The following is a 22,341-nucleotide window of genomic DNA, read 5'->3' as shown; positions in this document are numbered from 1 at the left end:
TTAGTTTTCCTTCCCTTTCTCCGTGGGCATCATATACCAAAACCAGACCTAAAAAAGCGCGCGAAATATTCTCTCTCCTAAACAAACTCACCCGCCATTTTCTCTCTCCTCCGCCATGCCCGAGCTTCCCGAGGTTGAAGCAGCGAGGTCTGCCATTGCTGAGCATTGCATAGGTAAGAAAATAGTGAAATCAATTATTGCAGATGATTCCAAGGTTATCAATGGAGTCTCACGTTCCGATTTTGAAGCTGCTCTTCTCAATAAAACCATTGTTGCTGCTCATCGAAAGGGCAAAAACATGTGGCTTCAGCTCGATTCCCCTCCTTTTCCTTCATTCCAATTTGGTAATTCTTCCAAAACCCTAGGTTTACTATCTCTCTATTCTGAATTTTCGTTCCCCTAATTTGTTGTGATTTTAGGGTTTCTAGAAATGTTGTAAATTTTTGTGAATTGATTTTAGGGTTTTTGCGATGGTGAAATTGTGCTTAATACGGTGATAAGAGTTTGGGGTATTCTCTATTGAATTTGTCTAGAATTTGAAATGTTGTTTAAAAGATGGCATTTTATACTATAAATGTAAAATGTGAGGATTCTGCAATTTGCCGATTCCTAATCCATCATTTCATCTTATTTAGAGTTAACTCTTTCTTTTATATTGCAGTCAAAGTTCATCAATTTTCTTAAACTATGTAAAAAGGGGAAAAAATAAAATAAAATTAAAGATCATGTGGGATCTTGATAGGATTGTTTTAATGGGTTAGTAAAAATTTCAACTTTTAATACATTTTATCAGTATGTAATCAAAACTATTAATGGAAAAGGCGTGTATTAAGACTGAAAAAGGGAGGTATTAATGTAAAATGGGATGGAGGTAGTGTTACATAGGGCCTTGTGTAAAAAACGATGATATGTCTATTTGTAACAGAGGGTGTAACTTCATTTTCCAACTTATATGTATATCTTCGCCGTAAGATTGAGTGTGTAATATGTCACAGGGATGGCAGGTGCTGTATATATTAAGGGTGTGGCAATTACCAAGTATAAAAGGTATGATAGATAATTGTTAATCAATTGCTGATGTGCATCAAGTTTTTCCTTTTCTTTTTATGTAGTATTTCAGGCTTTTAATTTTTTGCGTATCATTGTGATTGAATTCATTTATAATTACAGTATCTGCTTGTTTAAATGATTTGTGTGCATAACACTGTAGATCATTGAGGGTGAATTGCATGTGAAATAATGAAACTTGATCCTCATAGGGAATTTGACCTACTCTGGAGTCTTTGTCTAAAATTTGAGGTTAGAATTAGGCATTAAAGAGACAAAATATTGCCAAGTATGTTAGTTGCCAAAAAGGAAAATCTACTCGAATGGGTAGCTGATTTGCTTATGAAATGTGCTGCTCTGCTGCAGCATGTTAAACCTAGTTTATTTTCTTGTTTACGTATAAAGTAGAATCTCTCTATGAGGCTATAATTATCTTAATTTAAGGACCTGTAGTACACATTTCTCTGATGTGAACTTTTTACTATTAAAGTGCTGAAGTTTGAAGGCTGAGATTGGTTTCTGAGAGTAATATATCAAATTCTATGATAATTTATCATAAGTCAACTAATACTCCAATTATCCATCCTCAAAGATAGTAAGAAAAAACATGACATCTCTTAAGCTTACACTGGTTTATGTTAACTTCACTTGAAGACATTTAGAGTTTAGATGTACATATATACAAGCTACACTGCATTTTCTGCCAACAAAGTGGGATTTGAAGGAAATGAGGTGAAGCTTTATCAAACCTATATGTATTTCCGACATGTCTGTACCCTATCCTTTGTGGGAGATTTGGAGTTAGTTTGTTGTCGCTGCATACTTTTGTTGTAGATGTTAACAAAATTATAAAAAAAAATTCACTCGTAATTTTAAGGTACTGGTCCATCTTTAAACATCTTTCCTTGCCCTTCATTATTCCTGTCCCATGCAAAACTTTTTACAGTGCAAACCACATTGTTTCAATTGGATATTTTATCAACTACTCAATGATGTAGATTGGTATTGACCTGATCTTTGGTCTTTCTCTTGAACAATTGTATAAAATTTGAGGCTCAATGGTCCATCCCATAATGAGAGAGAGAAAGATTCAGCGTATCCATTCTGTGTATTTTAATGGTTGTTTTCCTTTTGCCTCATATCTCTTCATTTGACATGGTCTTCATTACACATGGTCATATGCTATGTGGCTTATAAGCATGTCATATGATGTGTCAAATTTTAACATGGGATATTGTCTTATATTGTCATGTTTTTCATTGGCTGCAGATCTGCTGTAAATGATGCTGATGAATGGCCCTCAAAATATTCCAAATTTTTCATAGAAGTAAGAATTCTTAATCCACTGCAACGTTATCTAGGATTTGTTATAGAAAAACTGTCATCATGGTTGTGTTCTGCACAGGGTTATGAAATAAGTTTTTCTTGATTATGTCCTATCTGATTGGTCATAATTCATCAACTTAACTAGTTTATGGGCATGAGTGGAAACAACTCACTTCGATTTTTTTAGGTAATAACATCCCTATCTGTCTAATTGCCCCTAGTTCAAAAACATAAGTTGATTTGATTTAATACTGTAGGTACTAATGTCCGTATGTCCCCTTGTGTAATTGCTCCTGCTTCAAAATTTCAGCACCCAACATTGTTTCTGATATTGCCTGGTGCTGTTGCTGAGCTTCAAATGAATTTATTCTTTATTTGCAGTTAAATGATGGTCTGGAGATGTCTTTCACGGATAAGAGGAGATTTGCTACAGTTCGTTTGCTGGATAATGTATATGAGAATTTCCAAGCATACCATGTTCTTCTTTTCCTTAATCTTAAGTGTAATATCTAATTATTGTTAAATTGTTGATGCAGCCAGCTTCAGTTCCGCCAATATCTGCACTCGGTCCAGATGCTTTATTGGAACCCATGACTGAAGGGGAGTTCATCAAATCCTTGAGCAAAAAGAAAATTGCTATAAAGCCTTTATTGCTTGATCAGGTCAGGATTTTGAAATACATGCAAAATGGCATTAAGTTTTAAGCAACTTTGGAGTTTAAAATCATGAAATTTATGGCTGTTCCTCATTGTTGTTATTTGATTTGTTGGGGGGAGAGAGGGGGGGGGGGGGATATTGTGGTATTTATTGCTGGGCACGTTATCCAAATTGCTTTCATCACATCCTTGTATGTAGTAGATTTAACAACGCTCCATTCAATTTCAGAGTATCCATCTCAGCACTCCAATCTAATTGGCACGCCCTTGAAACACTTTGTATAGTAGTATGTTGACATGATAATGCACTCTACATATCAATCTCCAATCCCATACATGAAAGATAATACTTTGTTTTTCTTTTCAAGTTTATGCTCTTCTATCTTCTTTCCCTGGCTGTGTGACTAACTGCATGGAATTTGTGTCCAACTCAATTATACTTTAAACCAGAGCAATTTAGTTTTTGGTATGAAGTTATGGTGCCTTAATTTTAACATTTATATCCATCAATATACCTCCATTTCTTCACATTGATGCCGAGTTTTGTTTTGCTTCACAGAGTTTTATTTCTGGCATCGGGAATTGGGTTGCAGATGAAGTGCTATATCAAGTGAGTTTTCAACTTGACTTTTGATTGTTAGAGGAATTTGTCTTCCGCATATTCAAGTTGATTGTTCACTTTTCTAACATGGAACTTTGGAAAGCCATACTAGAGAGAGGAGAGAGAGGTAATTGTGAAATTAAGTAAAGAAGAAACATCTAGAATATATGAAGTATGAACTCTTTAAAGGCTAATTATTCATGTATTCTTCTAGCTAATTGTGGGTATCTCTAAGTATGAAGTTATACCTCAAGTTACCTTATTAAAGTTCCTTCCTAAGAATTAAAACAAAATTCATTTTGCATCTTGCACTTTGTTGAAATTGAAAAGATGGAAATTTTAATCAGCATTCCATGAATATTATGATGTTTTTATTCTTCATAGGCAAGAATTCATCCTTCACAAAACGCCTCTTCCCTGTCAAAAGAGGAGGGTGCCAGACTGCTGAAGAGCATAAAGGAGGTGGGTTGTCTTTTAATACACAGAACTTTTCCTTAAACATTACTATAGTTTAACATATCAATTTGAAAGGAAGTATAACCAGATTAAAAGGATGCTTAGACCCAACACTTGTAGGTTATACAGCATGCGGTTGAAGTTGATGCTGATTCTCAACACTTTCCTTCTGATTGGTTATTTCATTTTCGTTGGGGTAAAAAACCTGGAAAAGTTGATGGTAAGATTTCTAATAAATTACCATTTCCCGTTTGATCAATAGGTACTTGAGAAGGCTGTTGAGGTTGGGGCTGATAGTAGCCAATATCCAAGTAATTGGATTTTTCATTCACGGGAAAAAAAGCCTGGAAAGGCTTTTGTCGATGGTTGGACTCCTCACTCAGAGAATCTTATTTTTCCTTTTAAAATTGTTTACATACTTGTGTGTTGGGTGAACTGTGTTCTTTTTTTAACACTTCTGAATTGCTGGTACATAATGTGCATTTTCCGTTGCTATTGACAATATATGAAGTGAACCAACTTAATTAAAATTATTGCATGATGACATTATGGATGATGCTACGCAATTCAGATTTGCTTTGTTGAGTGTTCATTGATATTGTGACATTATGCATTATTTAAGGCACAAATCCTCTGTTTCATTGCACGCCCACTGTCAAATAATAAAACACTACTACACAAGTTAATGCACTTACTGGAAAATTGATTTTTTGTGGATGTCAAGCTGCCTCGGTAGAGCTAATAAGAGATTAGCAGGTTAACACTTGTATGCGGGTGCTCAACTCAGCCATGAAAGTGACAATTCATAGACTTCTTTGTCCTCTGTAATTGTCATCGAAAATATTTTGGTCGACTCATCATTTCCTGGAACAATTAATTTTAAGGATAATCAAGCATTGCTTAATCTCCTTGCACTGTCTCTATGCCCCTTATGAAATACTCAGTAGTCGCATAACAAAATATGCAAAATGTTGGGACTTGGGAATTATACTAACTGAATGTTTTGAATCTCAACACGATCATACTCTACTGTCCATTTAATTTTACTGTGATTTTATGCGTTGGATGTAGCTGTTGCTTATTAGCTATAGACTACAACTTTTAGCAAAAATTTGGTGCATGAACTCTAATAATATTTTCCTGGCGTTATGCAGGAAAGAAAATTGACTTCATTACTGTACGTGGAAGGGTATGTCTTATTTCTTAACTTCTTTTGTGCAATTGTACTGCAGCAGAATTAACTCTTTGCATTCTATTGTCAGACTTCAGCTTATGTTCCTGAACTTCAAAAGTTAACTGGAGTGCAAGCCACAGAAGCTCCTGCTAAACCACGTAAACAGGCCTCTAAAAAGAACAAGGACGAAAGCGATGATGATGATGATGCAAATGATGATAATGGGAATGGTAGGGAAGATGAAGTGGAGAACATGAAATTTAAGCAAATGAAGAATAGCAAAAGTGGAAAGCAGCCACCTAGAAGGAAGAAATCTATTAAAAATGATGATGACGGTGTTGATAGTGGTGATGATGATGATGATGATGAGAGTGATGGTAAGACAAAAGGAACTCGTGATGACTCAGCTACTGCAAAGAGGAAATCACAAGGAATGAACGAAAGTCAAGATGCTAACAAGAGCAAGAGATCCAGAGGTGGGGGAAAGAAGGCTACAGCTGAGTCGAAGTCTAGAGAAAGCATTGATTCTGATGGTAGCGATGATGATGTCCATGAGGATAATGATAAGAAACCAACAAAAGACGGAGCCAAAAAGCCCCAGAAGCAGACCAAAAGGAAAGCTAAATAGGTAAGCTTTTGGACGGCACAAGAAGTAAACAGATTTCGTACATTATTCCTGCCAAGCTTCAATGAGCATCAATTTTGATAACAGTGCTTCGCGTATTAATTAGTTAGTAGTGTGGTAATTTAATGTCAAGTTAGCTAGCAGTTAGTTGATGCACGTGCTATTAGTATGTTTGATGCTCTCCTGTATTTGTTCAAACATTATGCAGGATATAGATATCATTAGTGTACGGACTGTACCAGGCTATTGGAGGGGCTGTATTTTGTCGCGTTAGTGGACTACCGTGCTCTGAATTGCCCCTTCTCTGTGAAACAGTAGTAAAAATCATTTTAAGAGACCTTACTTTCCTCCGTTCTTTTAGAAGTGGATAGTAGGAATTGATGGGTACCGAAGCCTGTCATGGTATCTAGCATGATATGCACGTTTTATTTTTGTTGTATTTGAATGATGGAAGCCAGTTGTTTGGTGCAAATGCGCAATGAGATTCAGATGGTGACTACATGTTGCTTGCAAATTTCTCTTTGGAAAATTAATACGGAATTTTGAATTTAAAAATTTTTAATTAGTGGCGTCATAATTTTGCCCTCAACATTGATTTCTGATCTATATGATTTTCTTGAAATACTTGGTTTTTCGATGGAATTACAATTTACGATATAAATTAATTAATTATAGTTTTGCAAAATTAAATGAAGGTCTTCAAATAATAAAAAGTAACAATTCTAGCACAAAACAGCAAAAGTAATCTATGATAATATCATGAATCAATTAATTTGTCGAGATAATTTTGATTACTGTTTGAGGGCTGCAAAAATGCTTAATGATCTCGAGCAAACATTGATCAAGTGCTTAAAAATCTGTGGAGTAACAACCTTCATGTTCATTCCGTTCTTTATATGTTTTCTCATAAATTATTGTAAGTCTGTCTCACCTAATTTTTTTTTTTTTAAGAAAGACACTAATGTTCTTTGTATCTTCAAAGCTTGTCACTTGTTTTATATCGGCAAATACAAGTTTATTTGCTAGATAAACGAATTTTTGTTAATCTGGTGGTATTTCTGTAAATATATTGAAAAAGCGTGGTCATTTTTTCAGTACTTTTGGTGAGCTGTCCAATTACTATTTGCAACTAGCTTTTACTGTTTGGTGAGGAAATTACACATGTCCCCTCAACTAGTACTTGAAAAGACGCATGTGTCCCATCTACTGGTACTTGAAAAGATGATTATACCCTGGGGAATTAACTGGGCACGGCTCGTTTTATGTTAAAACCTCAAAGCATTATTAATTGTTATTCCAAATATGCTTACACAGATTTCTTCATAATAGATTTGATTACAGCTACGGCATTAGAAGCCCTTATACAGTTACTTAGGCCATCTAACAAAGTTCCTTTTTCTTTAAACATACGAGTAGTTTTTTTTTTTTATTACTCGTTGACATCTATCGGAAACAGACTAACAGCAAGTTCGATCAATAAAGCCAAGCTCAAAGCACTAAAGCAGCTAACGCAATGTTTTGGACAAATCTTAGATAGAGAATTTCTAGGAATTTAAAGGGTTTTAAGGGGTTTAGTAATCATCTACCAAAAGAAAATAAACACAATATCTAAATAAATGAGTTAAGAGCGATAAAATAATAAAACTATTAGACACCGTTCACTTTACCTTATTTTTGCTGAGTTGAAATCAAATTATTTTTGCCGAAATTAAATTATTTTTACTGAAATTAAATTATTTTTACTGAAATAAAATTAATTTTATTGAACTGAAATTATTTTTTCTTAATTGAAATTATTTTTACTGAATTTCTATTATATTTCTTCTTTAAAGTTACTGAATTTTACTGAACAAAAATTATTTTTACTGAATTGAAATTAATTTTACTGAACTAAAATTATTTTAACTGAATTGAACTTATTTTTACTGAACTGAAATTATTTTTACTGAATATTTTTCTTTAAGGTGAAGTGACAATAAATCAAAGAACAAAGATCGAAGTAATAGAGGCATTTCTAAGTAAGGATGAAGTAATTCTGACGAAATAATATAAGAAATTTTAGTATAAAAATGTTGTAAATTGTATTAGGTTGTATATGAATTCTATTACAATGAGTATCCTATTTATAATGACTTGTAAATTTAATACATCTTATCATGGAAAAATCCACGTTATCTTGGTAATGTTGAAAATATTGATTGACATCTTCATTTTTTAGGAAATGTTGACGTAGTTGATTGATATTTCCTTGATTTGCTCCTTCAATTCTGGAATGTAATCGTGCTTGTTTCCCAAGCATTCATTACGCGACATCGACAACTTTGAAGGGAAGCCGTCTTGCTTAGAAAGGCAACCGACTTAGTAAAAAAGGTGTAGTTAAGTCCGTAATGTCCGTACTCAGTTTAGACCATTGTGAGAATAATATTTCGTCAATCAAGTAATTTATTTCCTGGTTTAGCTTTATTTGATTAATTATATAGTCTTGATTGATTTAATAAGATCTTTAATTTGATTGTTGACTTCTTGATTGGATAAATCAAATCCTTGATTGATGAGCTGTGATTCCATTGATATCTTTGACCATGCATATTTTACTTTTTCAGCTTGTTTCCTTATTATGTATAAATGAAGTCAAATTTTGTATTTTCTAATTGATCCTTTTATTGATTTTTTTTCCTAATTTATAAGTTGTTGGAATCCGCTCCCAACACACAAGAACCTCCTTCCTTACCAGATCATGTTTTGGCTCAAATTCTAAGCAGTCACCATTTACCCAAAGTTTCATGTCACCCAAATCACTTTAAAGTTGCCCCTTCTTAAAATTGACTTTGATATTATTTGGGATGGCATTTATGAAATTTAAGGTAACTAAGCCGATATGTACATAAACAAATTTACAAATTTCGGTGATCTGAAATGTGCTAACTGTATCATGTTCCACAATAGCTGTCTAGTATACCTAAGGGGTCCAAATTTCAGGGCTCCTGGCAATATTACAGTGGTCACAACATTGTGAGTAACAGAAAGTTAGCTCTATTTTTGGTAAACAGCTTAAAACTGGTACTTTTAATTACACCCTTGAACAGAATGTGCCAGTGATACTGTATAATAATATATCATACATCTGACTCCTATTCTTCCATAAGAACTAGTTGGAGCCTGTGACACTGGGTGATGATATTGTTTAATTTTTTTTAACCAACACGAACAACAACCCAGTTCAAATGATTGCGAAAGAAAAGTTCATATTGAAGCATGTACTTAGTCTGCCACATCGGTTCCTTTCTTACTGTTACACATGCCCTTAGCGCCATGGCTACTATCCTTTGATCAGCCCATTCAAAGATTCTCAGGCTACATGCTTCTCTTCGTTGACTTTATAAGAACATTCTCAAAGCATCAACAACTTTTTCAGGCCTGTACACATTACATCTATCAGCTTTAAACAAAGGCAATCTTCAAGCTAGGAACACTACTTCCAGCTATATTGCCTGTTTGAACAGAGGAATACTTACCAGTCTTCCTGTGGCATATGACCAGCTCCTTCTATTAATTTAAGCTTCACAACTGAAGGATTACCCTTTTGAAATTCTTCTGCAATTGATTGGGAGAGATATTTGTCCGATATACCCCATGCTAACAGTATAGGTTTATCCCAGCTGGAAAAAAATGTTTGAATTAAAGCATACTAGCAATCTTATAACTGCACTTTCCTGATTAGAATTGGCATAAAAGCAACATAGCTGAGTTGAAACAGTACCTTCCAGATGCAAATCCTGTAGCTATCTGAGTTGCTACCTCTCTGAAGTTAGTTCTTCTTGCAGCTTCAAGCAAGGCTAGAGCAGAAAAATCATAAGACAACTTCAGCAAGTATAATGAAGAACTTCAGTCAACATCATCACTCCTTATACAAGACAGTTAATGTCTATAACTATATAAGCAACATAGCTGTAATTCTCAGATTCTTGTATGCAAATATTCCCACAAATACTCATTGAATCAAGATTATCCATATGAAAGGTGAGGAAATATTTTATACAGGCCAGTAACTCAATGTCCATTATATTTACAATCAATCAAAGTCCTTTTGTGACTTATTCATGAGGAGACAGTGAATACTTGATGTCAGAGCTGCCAGCTTGATAATGAAGGATAAAGAACAAAAAGAAGACAACAAATTTCAAGTTTCCATGAGAGTGATGAGACATCTACTGAGTGACAGTAAATAAGTGATCTAGTTGGCTGGGCAACAAAAAGTATTTGTTCACCAGGAAGATTTGACTCCAGGTTTAGAAGATTTAATGAAGTCAATTTACACTCAAAACAGCTAGAGAATAACCCACCAAAATTTTTGGGCTGACCCCATCTCCAACATTATTAAAATTATGACAAATAAGAAATGAATTAGAAGCCAAACCAAATCCAGGACCACTGCTTGATAGATACGGTAGCCGGTATACATCAGCCTTTTCCAGCTTCAGAACATAACTGTAGCAACAATAAATGCAGTCAGAAGGGATTTTAGACAAAAACATAGCACAAAAGACGGTAGATTTGTAATTACAGCCTCTCAAATCTCCATGCTTCATTTTCTATGTTAACATATTATTTACCATTGCTCCTTTAAATTGAACACAATACATCTCAGACTTCGCATCACATGTCTACAAATAAAGCATAATATTTCCAGCCAAATCAGCAACAATAATTGTCTTAGTGTCACAAAGATGTTCCTTTACCAACAAAATCAATTGCTTCTTTGTATCGGACTATTCAATTAATTACTATTCTGAACATGCACAAACAAAAGAATAAAAAGTAGGTAAAACAGCTAGGATCCCTATATGGCCGGATTTTTGCCAGAAAAGAAACTCCCATTCTATCTTCTTTGTTCAAAAAAAATAAAATAAAATCAATCATCTTGTTACCAGAATAAAAAAAAGAAAAAAGATGTATATGCAACTAATCAAGGATTATAAAGACAGTAACTTCAGAGATATCTATGGAGTGATGAACTGGATACATACGGGCTACCTGCTTCAATAAATCGTTCGGCGATAATAGCATTCTGGCTTGTGAATTCACCTAAAAGAGGAAATCTGCAAAATAAAGCATATACAAGTTCCTCATAAATCTGGGTTATTTTTATTCCCACACAATGGAAAGTTTAACCATTTGCCACAGAAAGTGCCAGGCCATGGTCGCAATTAGTGCCACAAAAATGGCGAACTAGAGTAACTGAACACTGTGAGGTTGAAAATAATAATTTCAAAAAAAGCAAAACGAATTCATATCAAAAATATTAGGCCTTTTTTTTTTTTTTGCCAACCTCTACCTCTTTATGATGTCAGAGCTTCACACTTCAAACTCAGATCAGCTGGCAAGAAGATTTTCAAGCTTGATGGAGGGCGGTTGTCCAGATAAAATCATTTCAACTCAATTGACTAGGTGAGCCAATAACCAAAATAAGACAAAACAATATATATGATGATTGATGACTCAAGTAAAATCTTCTTCACCCAAAAGGTTTCCCTTAATGCCTAATATCCCTTTCTCAGAAGTTACAGGCCCCAATTAAAAATCTACCATAGTGCAATGATGGCCTTAATTACAATAGGATGGCAAATGTCCTTTCCTTAGCTAGTGTGGTTAATAGCTTGAAGACTACCTTGACATCTTGAAGTATGTTTACCAATCAAAGTGTTGATTCATTTCCTGATTAGTGGCAAACTGATCTGCCATATGACTAAGCAATGCAAGTATCAATCAAACACCGTCACGGTCAGGCCCTCAGAGGTTTTGGACGGATTAATGACCACCCAAATTGAAGGGGTTTGGACATTAAGCGTCACTGGACAAGTTAATTATATATGACATCTACCCAAAATTGTTTCTAAGAAGCCTATTTTAAAGATAACAGAAAATCGGAAACTATGGAAAATTATATTACTGGTTGCTATGATTATATACAACATCAATTCTTACTACAGATTCATGAACAGTAGACCACTTCAAGATATCAGCTGAATATCTCTGAAAATTTGAGGTAAAGCTATCCAAGTTAATACCCAAGATCGCTTGAGGCCTACATTGGCCAATTAACCATACTCTATATGAAATCAAACCCAGAAAGTTCATAAGCTATAATTACAAAAAGACTTCTATGTGAACTGAATCAACTGATGGCAAAAGGCACTAATGGATATGTGAAGAGATTTGTTAGTTTCCTAATTTCCAGAACTATTAATGATGACAATTAATTGATTGACAGCAATGCTGCTAAAATCTAAAATCAATTTAACCATCACACACCCTACATGGTTGTTTATAAGCAATGCCAAGAAAGTGTATAGCAGGTAGGTGATCATGTGTACAGTACTTGTTTATAATCGAAATTTTTTTTTTTTTTTAAGAACAAGTAGTTATAGATCAAAACCTTAGTTGTTGAAACAATCCAGGGACTGGAGATGAAGCTGTTAGTGGACTGTTTAGTATCACGAGTTTAGATATCCTGTCGGGATTTTTCAATGCCCAGGTCAATCCATAGGAACCTACTAAAAAGCCCTACAAGGATAGATGATCAATGAAAGTACATAAAATTAAGGTAGCGGTTCTGAATAAGCAGTAATGCAGTATTCTATAATCAGACTTATTAAGCAATAAATTAAAAAGAAAATGAAGAAAATGTTGGTGGCCTGATGAACGAAATAAGAGTTAGTTATATGGCGCAAGGTTGGGTCATACACAGTTGAATCAGGGACTTTATCTACGGTGCATGTCGTTCACACCTGTACAACCAGAAGAAAAGGAGATCTCACTCCCAGCACTTCAAGTAATTTATCAAACTCATCATGGAACTCCTTTTCTGTTACAACAAGATTTATGCATCAGACTTTAAATTAATGAAAAGAATATTCAATTTTAATTCACAAAGAGAGCAACATGATAAAAACAAAAACCTGTATAGTCAAAACCGAATTTTGGGTATGGCTTATCACTGAAACCAAAGCCTATCCAATCAGGTGCCAAGCAGTGAAATCCAGAATCAGACATCTATCAATAACAACAGTAGTGTTCAGCAAACAGAAGTTACAGAACAGAGCTTTTTCAGAGAGAACCTCTTTATGTTTCCTAGCTGCTCCACCCACTTATAAGATTCCAATTGAAATTTTCTGGCCAATAAAGGACAGAAATATTCAAGGAAAATCAAAACAAAAGAAGTTTGAGAACATAAACAAAGAGAGTAACAAAATGGAACTTTGTAAGGAAGGTATAGAACACTGTTGGTCAAGGTAAGAATGACATTCCATATACATCACATTATTAACTATAGCATGAGAAAGATCCTTGAGGCAATTTGAGAAGGTTCAAAATTTCTAATGACTACATATGAAAATGAAACAATGAGGTGAAAAATAATTGTGAATTTGGGACAAAATGGTATTCTGACCTAGCATACCAGAAGACTTCAAATGTAATCAGTCCCACGATTACTATATTCATGGGGATGATTTATATGCAGCGTATACTATTACAATCATACAATGTATAGAACACAAATTCTCTAAGAGAATTGATCCACGATACTTGATAAAAAAGATTGAGATAAGTTGAATAAAGAAAATCAAATACTTGTTACGGTAATGGACAAGTTAAAACAGCCTAGGAATGGAAAGGACCCTACTAAACTATTAGTGAAGATTATCTTGAAGTGTCATCATAGAGGTACTACAATTTCTGAGAGTTGAGAGGTCCATTCTAGATCCTAAACACTGTATATTTGACCAAGACAGCTGATGTTACTTGGTTTCGAAAGAAAAGACAACTGATGTTACTTCAAAACTTCATTTCACCTCAACTACCCATGGTGAATCTTTGACATTCCAATTGGATATGAATACTAAACTCATCATTTTGGACCAAAAGCATGAAATATTTTCATAAATTAGCCAAGTTTGACACTGGTCACATACCCAAGCCTGACGGTGACACAAATACCCGAGTCTAACACAGAGCACCAATGCTGTAAATAAATAAAAACTGAACCATACCATATCATATATTTATACTTTCATAGGCATCCATTTTTTTAAATTTCAGATCATGGTATCACATATTTTATTCTTGACCAACTTATATTAATGAAATGAGGGAAACCCCAAAACTATACAAAGTACAATGGAAGCATAAGGGCCAAGGTATCCTCTAAAATTCACAAGAGAGCATGCCAATCAAGTTGGACATTCAAAAGTTATATGTAGCATAAACATTGAAAGTGTCAGCATAGTGAAGACACACACATATATAGTCTACACAAATGTATGCCCCTTTAATAAATTATATCAGGAAGCCAAAATTGATAGATGGCCCAATTAATCACAAATGCTAGGTACAAACCTGTGACATAACAACTCGGTAGCTATAAGATTGTGTTGGAGCCCCATGAAGGAAGACAATGGTTCCACGTCTACTATCAGGTGAACCTACAGAAAGTGATACATCAGGCAACAATACTCCCTAGCATCCCAATTTGTCCTGATCTTTGGCAAAAGAAAGCTTAAAGTCACACTTTCCAATTATTTTTTATATGCCAAAACAAAAATAATCTACCAATCAACCATTTATTGCTTGTTTCTTGATGCTCAACAATCATGCAAAAACAATTTGGAAACTCAATTATAAAAAATGCAAGTTGCACTTTAACAAGTACCCAATCATTCATGAGCAACATATCTATTACAAGCATCAAAATGCATTATAAACGCCTTTGAAAAAGATTAGAAAGAAAAAGGGCAACCCAATTCACAACCTCAACAACTCGAAACGAAGAATGTGAGGATTACTATTACCTGTTTCTCTAACAAACCAAATTAAGTCCCCGGATTTAATAAAACGCCCATAGTCCTTTCCCTTGTCCTCTATTCTCTGCAAACAAACCACAATTTGAAAACCCATATGAAATACTTAAAAACCCCATATTTTCAGTCCTATACAAAAATTACCATCTTAACACAATTTGACATTTAACAATTTTCAAATATTTACATCAAACTAACACAATGATGTGATCGATACGTAGGAAAATGATATACACAACCCTAACGCTAGCTATTAGAAGCTAAATAAACCAATATTTCACTCTGTACAAAAATTACCATCTTAAATCTAATTGAAATATAACAATTTTCAAATAATAAAGTATTTACATCACACTAGCACAATGATGTGACCAAAATGTAGGAAAATGATATACACAACCCTAACGCTAGCAATTAGAAGCTAAAAGTCAATACATTAAACATTAATAACACTGATCAACGCTATGGTTACCTATTTTTAGCCTTAAGGGCTGCATATATCAAAAACCCGAATAATAAAAATCGAAATCGAAATAATCAGAGAGAGGAAATTACTCACATTAAGCATTTGGCCGACATTGCCGTCCTCGGCAGGACTGTCAGGGAGTTGAATTGCGCTTTTGCTAGACGGATTATCGGTAACGAACCCAAACGGATTAAACGACGGCGTTTTATCATCATCGTCGCTACTTTTGGCGAAGATCTTAGCGGCAGTTGTTCTTCTTGCTGAGCTCCAATGGCGGATGTTTCTAGAAGCCGAAGTGGAAGAGAATTGAAGGTTGAGTGGAGGAGAGAGAAGAGACCAGGCAGTGGCCGCCATTAAAGTGAAGCTTTATTGGAGGAGAGAGAAAGATGGCGGGAGATTAATCAACTGTTTTTGCAATTATTAACGACCACTAGTTAGTGGATTAGTGGAGTTGAGTATGAATGAGAATCTTTAGATTTTGGATATTGGGGCCAGTAAGATGATGATACTTTGTGTTGTGGTTGTTATTTCTCATATTTTGTGGCCTTTGATTTTTTACTCCATTACTAGATTCACTAGAAGTATAGAACAAAGACATTTTGTGTTATTGTGTAAATTGTTTACTCTATACTTCGTAATTATTAGGCTTAAAATATACGAAGTATCTGAAGTTTGGCTTAATCAACATTGTGTATGGGCTATAAATCTGTGCACAAGAGAAAAACCACCGTGTTTTAAAAAAAATTAAAACAATTACTGTGCGTGAAATAACCACAATACTTTTGCAATTGTACAAGAATATGAAATATATGCATGTGATTTATTAAAAAATTTCGCCAGGTAAAATCGATAAACATTGCCCCCTTTGTTTTTAGTTAAGTGTTCCGGTTCGACCAGCTCACTTGCCAATGTACAATGGACTAGTAATATCTTTTAATTATTTATACATATTGTATAAATTATAAAAAGTTAATATTTGAAAACTATGCATTAAGACGATTCTAACAAGTGTATATTTTATCTTATATATAAAACACAAACATTGGTCAAGTAAATAGCGTCATAATTAAAGTGTCAAACTGAGACACTTAAATAAAAACAAGAGGACGGAGTAATATTTAGGTAAAAAAACGCAAATATCAATACTTGTAACAATTTTGTGCACGAATTTGTAATCTATGACCACCATACGTGATACGTCCATACCGGCTGGCCCGGGGTCTCGACTCTCGAACCATGGTCCATGGGTGCATATTAGAGACTGATTATGTTCGTAACTCTCCCAAACTCATTTTTTGCTTCCCATACTCTCATAGTCTCATTCGTCCAATATTCCAATCTCAGGCCACTGCGTCGTCACTTAACAACGTCTTTTTTTCCTTCGAAAGCGGCCACACTACAACACCAACACCAGCAGCAACAAAGCTTCTCTTCTTCTTCTTCTTCCTCTCCCTCCGCAGGTTTCTCTCTTCGTCAGCACCTCTAATTTTATATAATGCTTGATGTTGTTAGCTCTAAGTTAATGTACTTAACTTTTCAATTTTCCAATTCAATGTTTCGTTGTTATGATTTTCATGTTAATTACGTCATTGTAGAAAGAATTCTCCAGTATTTAAGTGTTTTTTTTTTTTTTTTTTTCTTTTGAAATAATGGAAAAATGACCTAGCTAACTTGCTTTCACTTTGAAATTAATTGATTAAAGATGAAGAATGTTTGAAGTTTAAGGAGATTCCACTGGATTAGGGTTTGATTCTCTTAATTGATTTTGGTTTTTTCTTTGGGAATTTTGATTGAATTTTGAACTTGGATGTTTAATTTTTGCTGGGATCCTTGGGGTTTTATGATATATTGAAATTGAACACTAATTGAGGAAATCCCAGTTTCAGAACAAAGTTGGGAGCCAAAATTTCCACTGTAGTTGCTACTAAAGACCACAAAAGGATAACCTTTTCGGTTTGCTCTTCATGCTCCACCCCCTTCGTTGTCAATTTGCCTGCTGGTGATGATTTCGGGTGGGTTACGGTCACAAAATGATGGCAATTGAGCATTTATGACTGAAGTAAAAACTAAAAAGGGGGATTTTTGGTGCTTGCTGGCTGCTTATTGTTTTCGGTCTTTGATTTCTTGTATATTTACTAAAATTGGGCTGCTTATTGAACAAATATCAACCGCCAGTGATTCCAGCGGCTATTTTCAGTGTAATTTGTAATATGGACGATGATAGCCCGCAGTTGTGGTTGACAGTGCTGCAGTGGTTGCAGTGGTGGGGGTGGAGGAGGGGAATTGCCGTTGGTGCTTTTGGTTTTGGTCGGGTGCAAAATTTTGCTGGTAAGTTGTTCACATTATAACATTATTCATTTTAGATTTGGAAATGTGGTATTAGACCTGTAAATATCCCTCCTGTGTTTTTCATGAATTGGAAGAGAACCATTGCTTTCAAAATGTTCATATAGTGTTTTGGTAAACTGGTAAAGCATGCTCTAAATATTTTATTTGCCTATGGGAGATCCTCCACACGCTATAGGAAATATTGTTATCCATACTTAAAAGCTTTCACATACACATTGTAATAATTGACATAAAAAGTCCTGCACTCACGTAAACAATGGCTGATGACTGAACCCCCATTAAACAACATTTTTTTGCCCCTGAATTTTGACATGCTAAATGAAGGTATTCAGCAGATACAAACTGACAAACAGAGAGTGAACGTAACTTCTGCATTTTCTCCTCCGAACTTAACCTGGCTTGGGGTTTGAACCAGCGGGCGACAACTAGATTATTCTTCATCTTCCTCTTTTTCCAGGGTAAGTAGTTTTTCTCCCCCCAGATCTAAAATGTCAAGCAATATTTCATTAGGTCAATGAATTTGGAATTCATGGTATTGTTTTCATTCCAAAAACATGAGCCTTTTCTTTGTTATGTTTATTATTCATTTTCCATCAAATTTTCTGATATGCCTGTGAAGTTATGATACAACAATTTTTGTGTTTGGATTTTTTTCCCTCATATGTTGAATTGTTGTATGACAACTGCCAACATGTCAAATTTCAAGGAATAAATTTTTTAGAGGTAACCCATTTCTTGTGAATGGATATGGATGAATCTAATGATTTGAGTCCTTTTTTAACTGACATTTGGTGTGCAATATACTTTGATCTGCTTTGCAGTCAAACAGTCAATTCACAGTGCAAATGAACAAAACAAACAAAAACATTTCGTATTAATGAAGACTTATTGGGGGGGTCATAAAAATGGTTTGGACTCTTTGGAGTAATTAATTAGTTGGCAGAATGTATGGTACTTCTAGTATGTCCCTTAACTCCCTTATAAAAGTGCATTTTGCATATTTGGTACTCACTATTTCAAACAGTGATGCTTCCTCTGTTTCTAAGATTTGGTTTGTTTTGATTTTGGCACTACTTGCTTAAGTTGATGAAGCTCAGAGTAAATTTTCCTAATATCAACTTCTTATAGTTTTTGTCTATTAATAAGTGAAGATATTGATGTTTGAAATCAAGAAGCTTGTTAACTAAAGCTCCGGATTAGTATAGATCCTCTTGATGTAAATAGCTAGTTTGGATTTATTATTTTTTGCAACAAGTTATGTGAAGAACAAGTTGCAAGACTTGCAACACTGTATGGTGGCTAGTGAATTATAGTTTGGTTACATATTGTTGAAAAATACTCTTTTCAAGTTAGTTTTGATTATGTAATAAACTGCTTCCAAAGTATGGACCATCATTAAGTATAAATGTTAATAATACTGAATATCATGCTATCTCATCTCCTCAAATAGCTTGCAGTTCATGAGTTTTGGCATTGGACTTTGTGCTATGTGATTGGTTTAATTTATCTTATTTGCACCACTAATCAAATTTTTGGATCAGCTACTGCATGAAAGCTATCCAGTATTATATTGTGGGATTGGTATGATTTGCTGTTGGCACGATATTTTTGTTGTCACATGCCCAATTCATCACCTGGCCAAATGTACTTGGCTGAGGATTTCACAAATTGTCTGTACTGGTTCCTCTGAAGTTTAGGGCCCAGCAAAATTTTATTTTAGGTTTTTTATTAAGTTAAAAATCTGAGTTTCATTTATATTTTTTTTTCTTATAACCTTCACCCATCTTTACTTTTGTTTTCAGTAAATTATTTGTCCTTTCATGTTTGTTTTTACTCTTTATCAGACACAAACTTGCTTTTGATGGGCTGATCCTAGGTTGTCTTGCTGCTGTTGTGAAAAAATCAATTTACCCAATTCTTTTAATCTACAGAAAGGTCATATATGCATCTGTTCCATTAATCACTAACTTTGCCTTGATGAATTAGGTTGATTATTTACCCTCCCATATGGATGAAAATTCACCAAATAGTGAGGATCTTATTGATGAAATAGAAGACCAAGAAGATGATGGTGATGAGATATTTGAAAATGAAGGACTTGACCATGAGAGTGATGGCCACCATGGGTTTGGAATTGAGGGTGATGATCATGATCATGAGAATGATGGTGAACAATTTTTTATTGATGGCAGTATACATGAGGAGAGTGAGCAAGGGATTGAGCTTGTAGGTGAGGATCACTGCAGTGATGGTCAGCAGTTCCTTGAGGTGAGGGATCATATTGCCGAAAATGACACCTTTCAAGTGCTTAATCTTCATTGCAATGGTGAGGAGAATAACCTAGGAAACAATACAGTGGGTGTGGATGATGAAGACAGCTCATTTAAGGAAAAATATTACCATCCACCTGTTGTGGGCATGGAATTTGAGTCTTATGATGACGCTTATAACTACTACAATTGCTATGCTAAGGAATTGGGCTTTGCTATTAGAGTGAAATCATCATGGACAAAACGGAACAGCAAGGAAAAGCGTGGTGCAGTACTCTGCTGCAATTGCGAGGGTTTCAAAACATTCAAAGAAGCAACCTGCCGTAGGAAGGAAACAAGGACAGGTTGTCTAGCAATGATAAGGTTGAGGTTGGTGGAATCAAATAGATGGAGAATTGATGAAGTTAAACTTGAACACAACCATCTATTTGATCCTGAGAGGGTGCAGAACTCCAAGTCACACAAGAAAATTGAAGTAGGTTTAAAAAGAGACTTAGAGCCAACTGTTGATGTAGAAGTGCGAACCATTAAGTTGTACCGAACATCTGCAGTCGATGCACCCAGTTCTTGGAATTTAACTACCATGCAGACTGAGAATGGTAACCACATTCGGTCCTGTTGCTTAAAGCTTAAAGCTGGAGATTCACAAGCAATACACAATTTTTTTTGTCAGAAACAATTGACAAGTCCAAATTTTTTTTACATCATGGATTTGAATGACGAAGGTCAATTGAGGAATGTGTTTTGGATAGACTCCCAGTCAAGGGCTGCATGCATTTACTTTGGAGATGTTGTGGCTGTTGACACAACATGTTTGTCAAACAAATATGAAATACCACTTGTGACTTTCATTGGAATAAATCACCATGGGCAGTCCATCTTGCTTGGTTGTGCTTTCATTGCAGAAGAAACTGTGGAAACCTATGTATGGCTATTTAGAGCATGGCTTACATGTATGCTAGGGCGCCCTCCTCAAACTATTGTCACAGACCGATTCAGAGCTATCCAAAGTGCAATTTCTGAAGTGTTTCCTCAGGCCCATCATCGTTTTTGCTTGCCACTTGTGATGCAAAGTATCTTTCTCAACTTGGGCCAGATGGAAGAATTTGAAGCATTTCAGTCATTCTTGAATGGAACAGTCTATAATTCTCTAAAAATTGATGAATTTGAGACTTCATGGGATAACATGATACAGCGATTTGGAATCAAGGAACATGAGTGGCTTCAGATCTGGTATGAAGATCGAGAAAAGTGGGCCCCCGTTTACCAGAAAGACACATTTCTTGCAGGACTTTTTGCTGTTCAAGCAGTTGAGTCTAGTCTTTTTTTTGCTGGTCGTATCCATGAGAGAACCTCAGTAAAAGAATTCTTTGATTTGTATGATGTTATCATTGAAAAGAAACGACTAAAAGAAGCACTCGATGATCTTGAGTCTGGTGGATCCAACCTCTTGTTAAGAACAAGATGCTATTATGAGCTACAACTATCCAAATTCTATACTAAGCAGATATTTGAAAAATTCCAAGTTGAAGTCGAGATGATGTCTTGTTGTGTGACCATCAATCAAGTTCATACTTCTGGGCCTGTCACAACGTATGTGGTTAAAGAATGTGAGAATGGAGGCATCAAAGAGTTGAGACATTTTGAGGTGATGTATGATAAAGCAGCATTTGAAGTTCGTTGTGTGTGTGGTGGCTTTTATCTTAATGGTTATCTTTGCCGGCATGCCTTGAGTGTTCTTAACCTCAATGGTGTGGAGGAAATACCATTCTCTTATATTCTCCAACGATGGAGGAAGGACTGCAAGCACTTGTATGTGCCAGATCTAGGTTCGAATGCCATTGATATTAGCAATCCAACTCAATGGTATGATCATTTGCACAAACGAGCAATGCAGGTAGTTGAAGTAGGTATGGTGTCACAAGATCATTACATGGTGGCTTGGCAAGCCTTTCTAGAGTCCTTGAACAAAGTTCGCCTTACAGAAGAAAAAAATTTATGATGTGTAATATTCATGATGTAAAATTTTGTTAATTAAATTAAATTATTGTGCAATGTGTGCATTGACTGCATTCTACCTCTTCACTTGTCTCATTTCATATTTTCTTGTCAGCTTAAACATCAAGTATTTCCATTAAACATCAAGAGTGATGTGTTGTTAATATAGTTAGGTGGGTTGTTTTTTCGTATGATTTTTACCTAACAAAAATATGATACAATACTGTACTCCACTATGCATGAGCAACATTTACTAGCAAAACTACTCCACTATGCATGAGCATGACAAATACTTTTAACAAACCCTTAATGGTTGGCTGATTACCTAAGAAAAGATTAGAGCATTAACTAATCAAGGGAAAATTTGTCCATGACCATATCTCTTGGACAATGTTTTCTCAAATTTGTTGTACACATATTGTTTTAAATATAACGATTAATAATCAATAATTAAACGTTGTTGAATTAAAACTGGTTTTGTTTACTTGAAATAAGGCGACCTAGTTAGATTTTAA

At 34.9% G+C, this 22,341-nt stretch overlaps 2 protein-coding genes and 1 pseudogene across 14 annotated transcripts; 2 read left to right on the top strand and 1 right to left on the bottom strand.

Moving 5' to 3' along the window:
• LOC145588052 (formamidopyrimidine-DNA glycosylase-like) lies at nucleotides 1-6,390 on the top strand. 5 transcript variants are annotated; one of them, XM_081644693.1, is made up of 11 exons: nucleotides 1-173; nucleotides 249-344; nucleotides 996-1,047; nucleotides 2,317-2,374; nucleotides 2,755-2,823; nucleotides 2,910-3,035; nucleotides 3,589-3,639; nucleotides 4,015-4,092; nucleotides 4,349-4,451; nucleotides 5,241-5,275; nucleotides 5,349-6,390. In XM_081644693.1, exons 1-11 carry the CDS (start codon nucleotides 116-118, stop codon nucleotides 5,886-5,888), a joined length of 1,266 nt encoding a protein of 421 aa, XP_081500819.1. In that variant the 5' UTR covers nucleotides 1-115; the 3' UTR covers nucleotides 5,889-6,390. The 5 variants fall into 5 exon arrangements, with proteins under 5 accessions (XP_081500819.1, XP_081500816.1, XP_081500815.1 ...); XM_081644690.1 differs by having other exon boundaries at nucleotides 1-344; nucleotides 5,349-5,888; nucleotides 6,094-6,390; XM_081644689.1 differs by having other exon boundaries at nucleotides 1-344.
• A 2,512-nt stretch (nucleotides 6,391-8,902) lies between these two features.
• LOC145589771 (uncharacterized) lies at nucleotides 8,903-15,689 on the bottom strand. The gene is made up of 11 exons (XM_081646457.1): nucleotides 15,303-15,689; nucleotides 14,735-14,810; nucleotides 14,283-14,368; nucleotides 12,845-12,938; nucleotides 12,674-12,750; nucleotides 12,322-12,449; nucleotides 10,913-10,984; nucleotides 10,303-10,373; nucleotides 9,646-9,721; nucleotides 9,401-9,544; nucleotides 8,903-9,302 (listed from the first exon to the last, which is right to left on the bottom strand). Exons 1-11 carry the CDS (start codon nucleotides 15,561-15,563, stop codon nucleotides 9,263-9,265), a joined length of 1,125 nt encoding a protein of 374 aa, XP_081502583.1. The 5' UTR covers nucleotides 15,564-15,689; the 3' UTR covers nucleotides 8,903-9,262.
• An 833-nt stretch (nucleotides 15,690-16,522) lies between these two features.
• Nucleotides 16,523-21,998, top strand: LOC145589768 (protein FAR1-RELATED SEQUENCE 8 pseudogene; annotated as a pseudogene). 8 transcript variants are annotated; one of them, XR_014101809.1, is made up of 4 exons: nucleotides 16,523-16,669; nucleotides 17,462-17,537; nucleotides 17,894-18,016; nucleotides 19,545-21,998. The product of XR_014101809.1 is annotated as a protein FAR1-RELATED SEQUENCE 8 pseudogene, transcript variant X8 (transcript). The 8 variants fall into 8 exon arrangements; XR_014101808.1 differs by having other exon boundaries at nucleotides 17,454-17,537; XR_014101805.1 differs by having other exon boundaries at nucleotides 17,407-17,537; nucleotides 17,883-18,016.
• Nucleotides 21,999-22,341: the final 343 nt, after the last annotated feature.

The sequence above is a fragment of the Chenopodium album genome, chromosome 17, assembly GCF_948465745.1.
Source record: "Chenopodium album chromosome 17, dcCheAlbu1.1, whole genome shotgun sequence".
NCBI classification, from domain to species: domain Eukaryota; kingdom Viridiplantae; phylum Streptophyta; class Magnoliopsida; order Caryophyllales; family Amaranthaceae; genus Chenopodium; species Chenopodium album.
The sequence above is the reverse complement of the archived record's forward strand: the minus strand, read 5'-3'. Positions and strand labels throughout refer to the sequence as shown.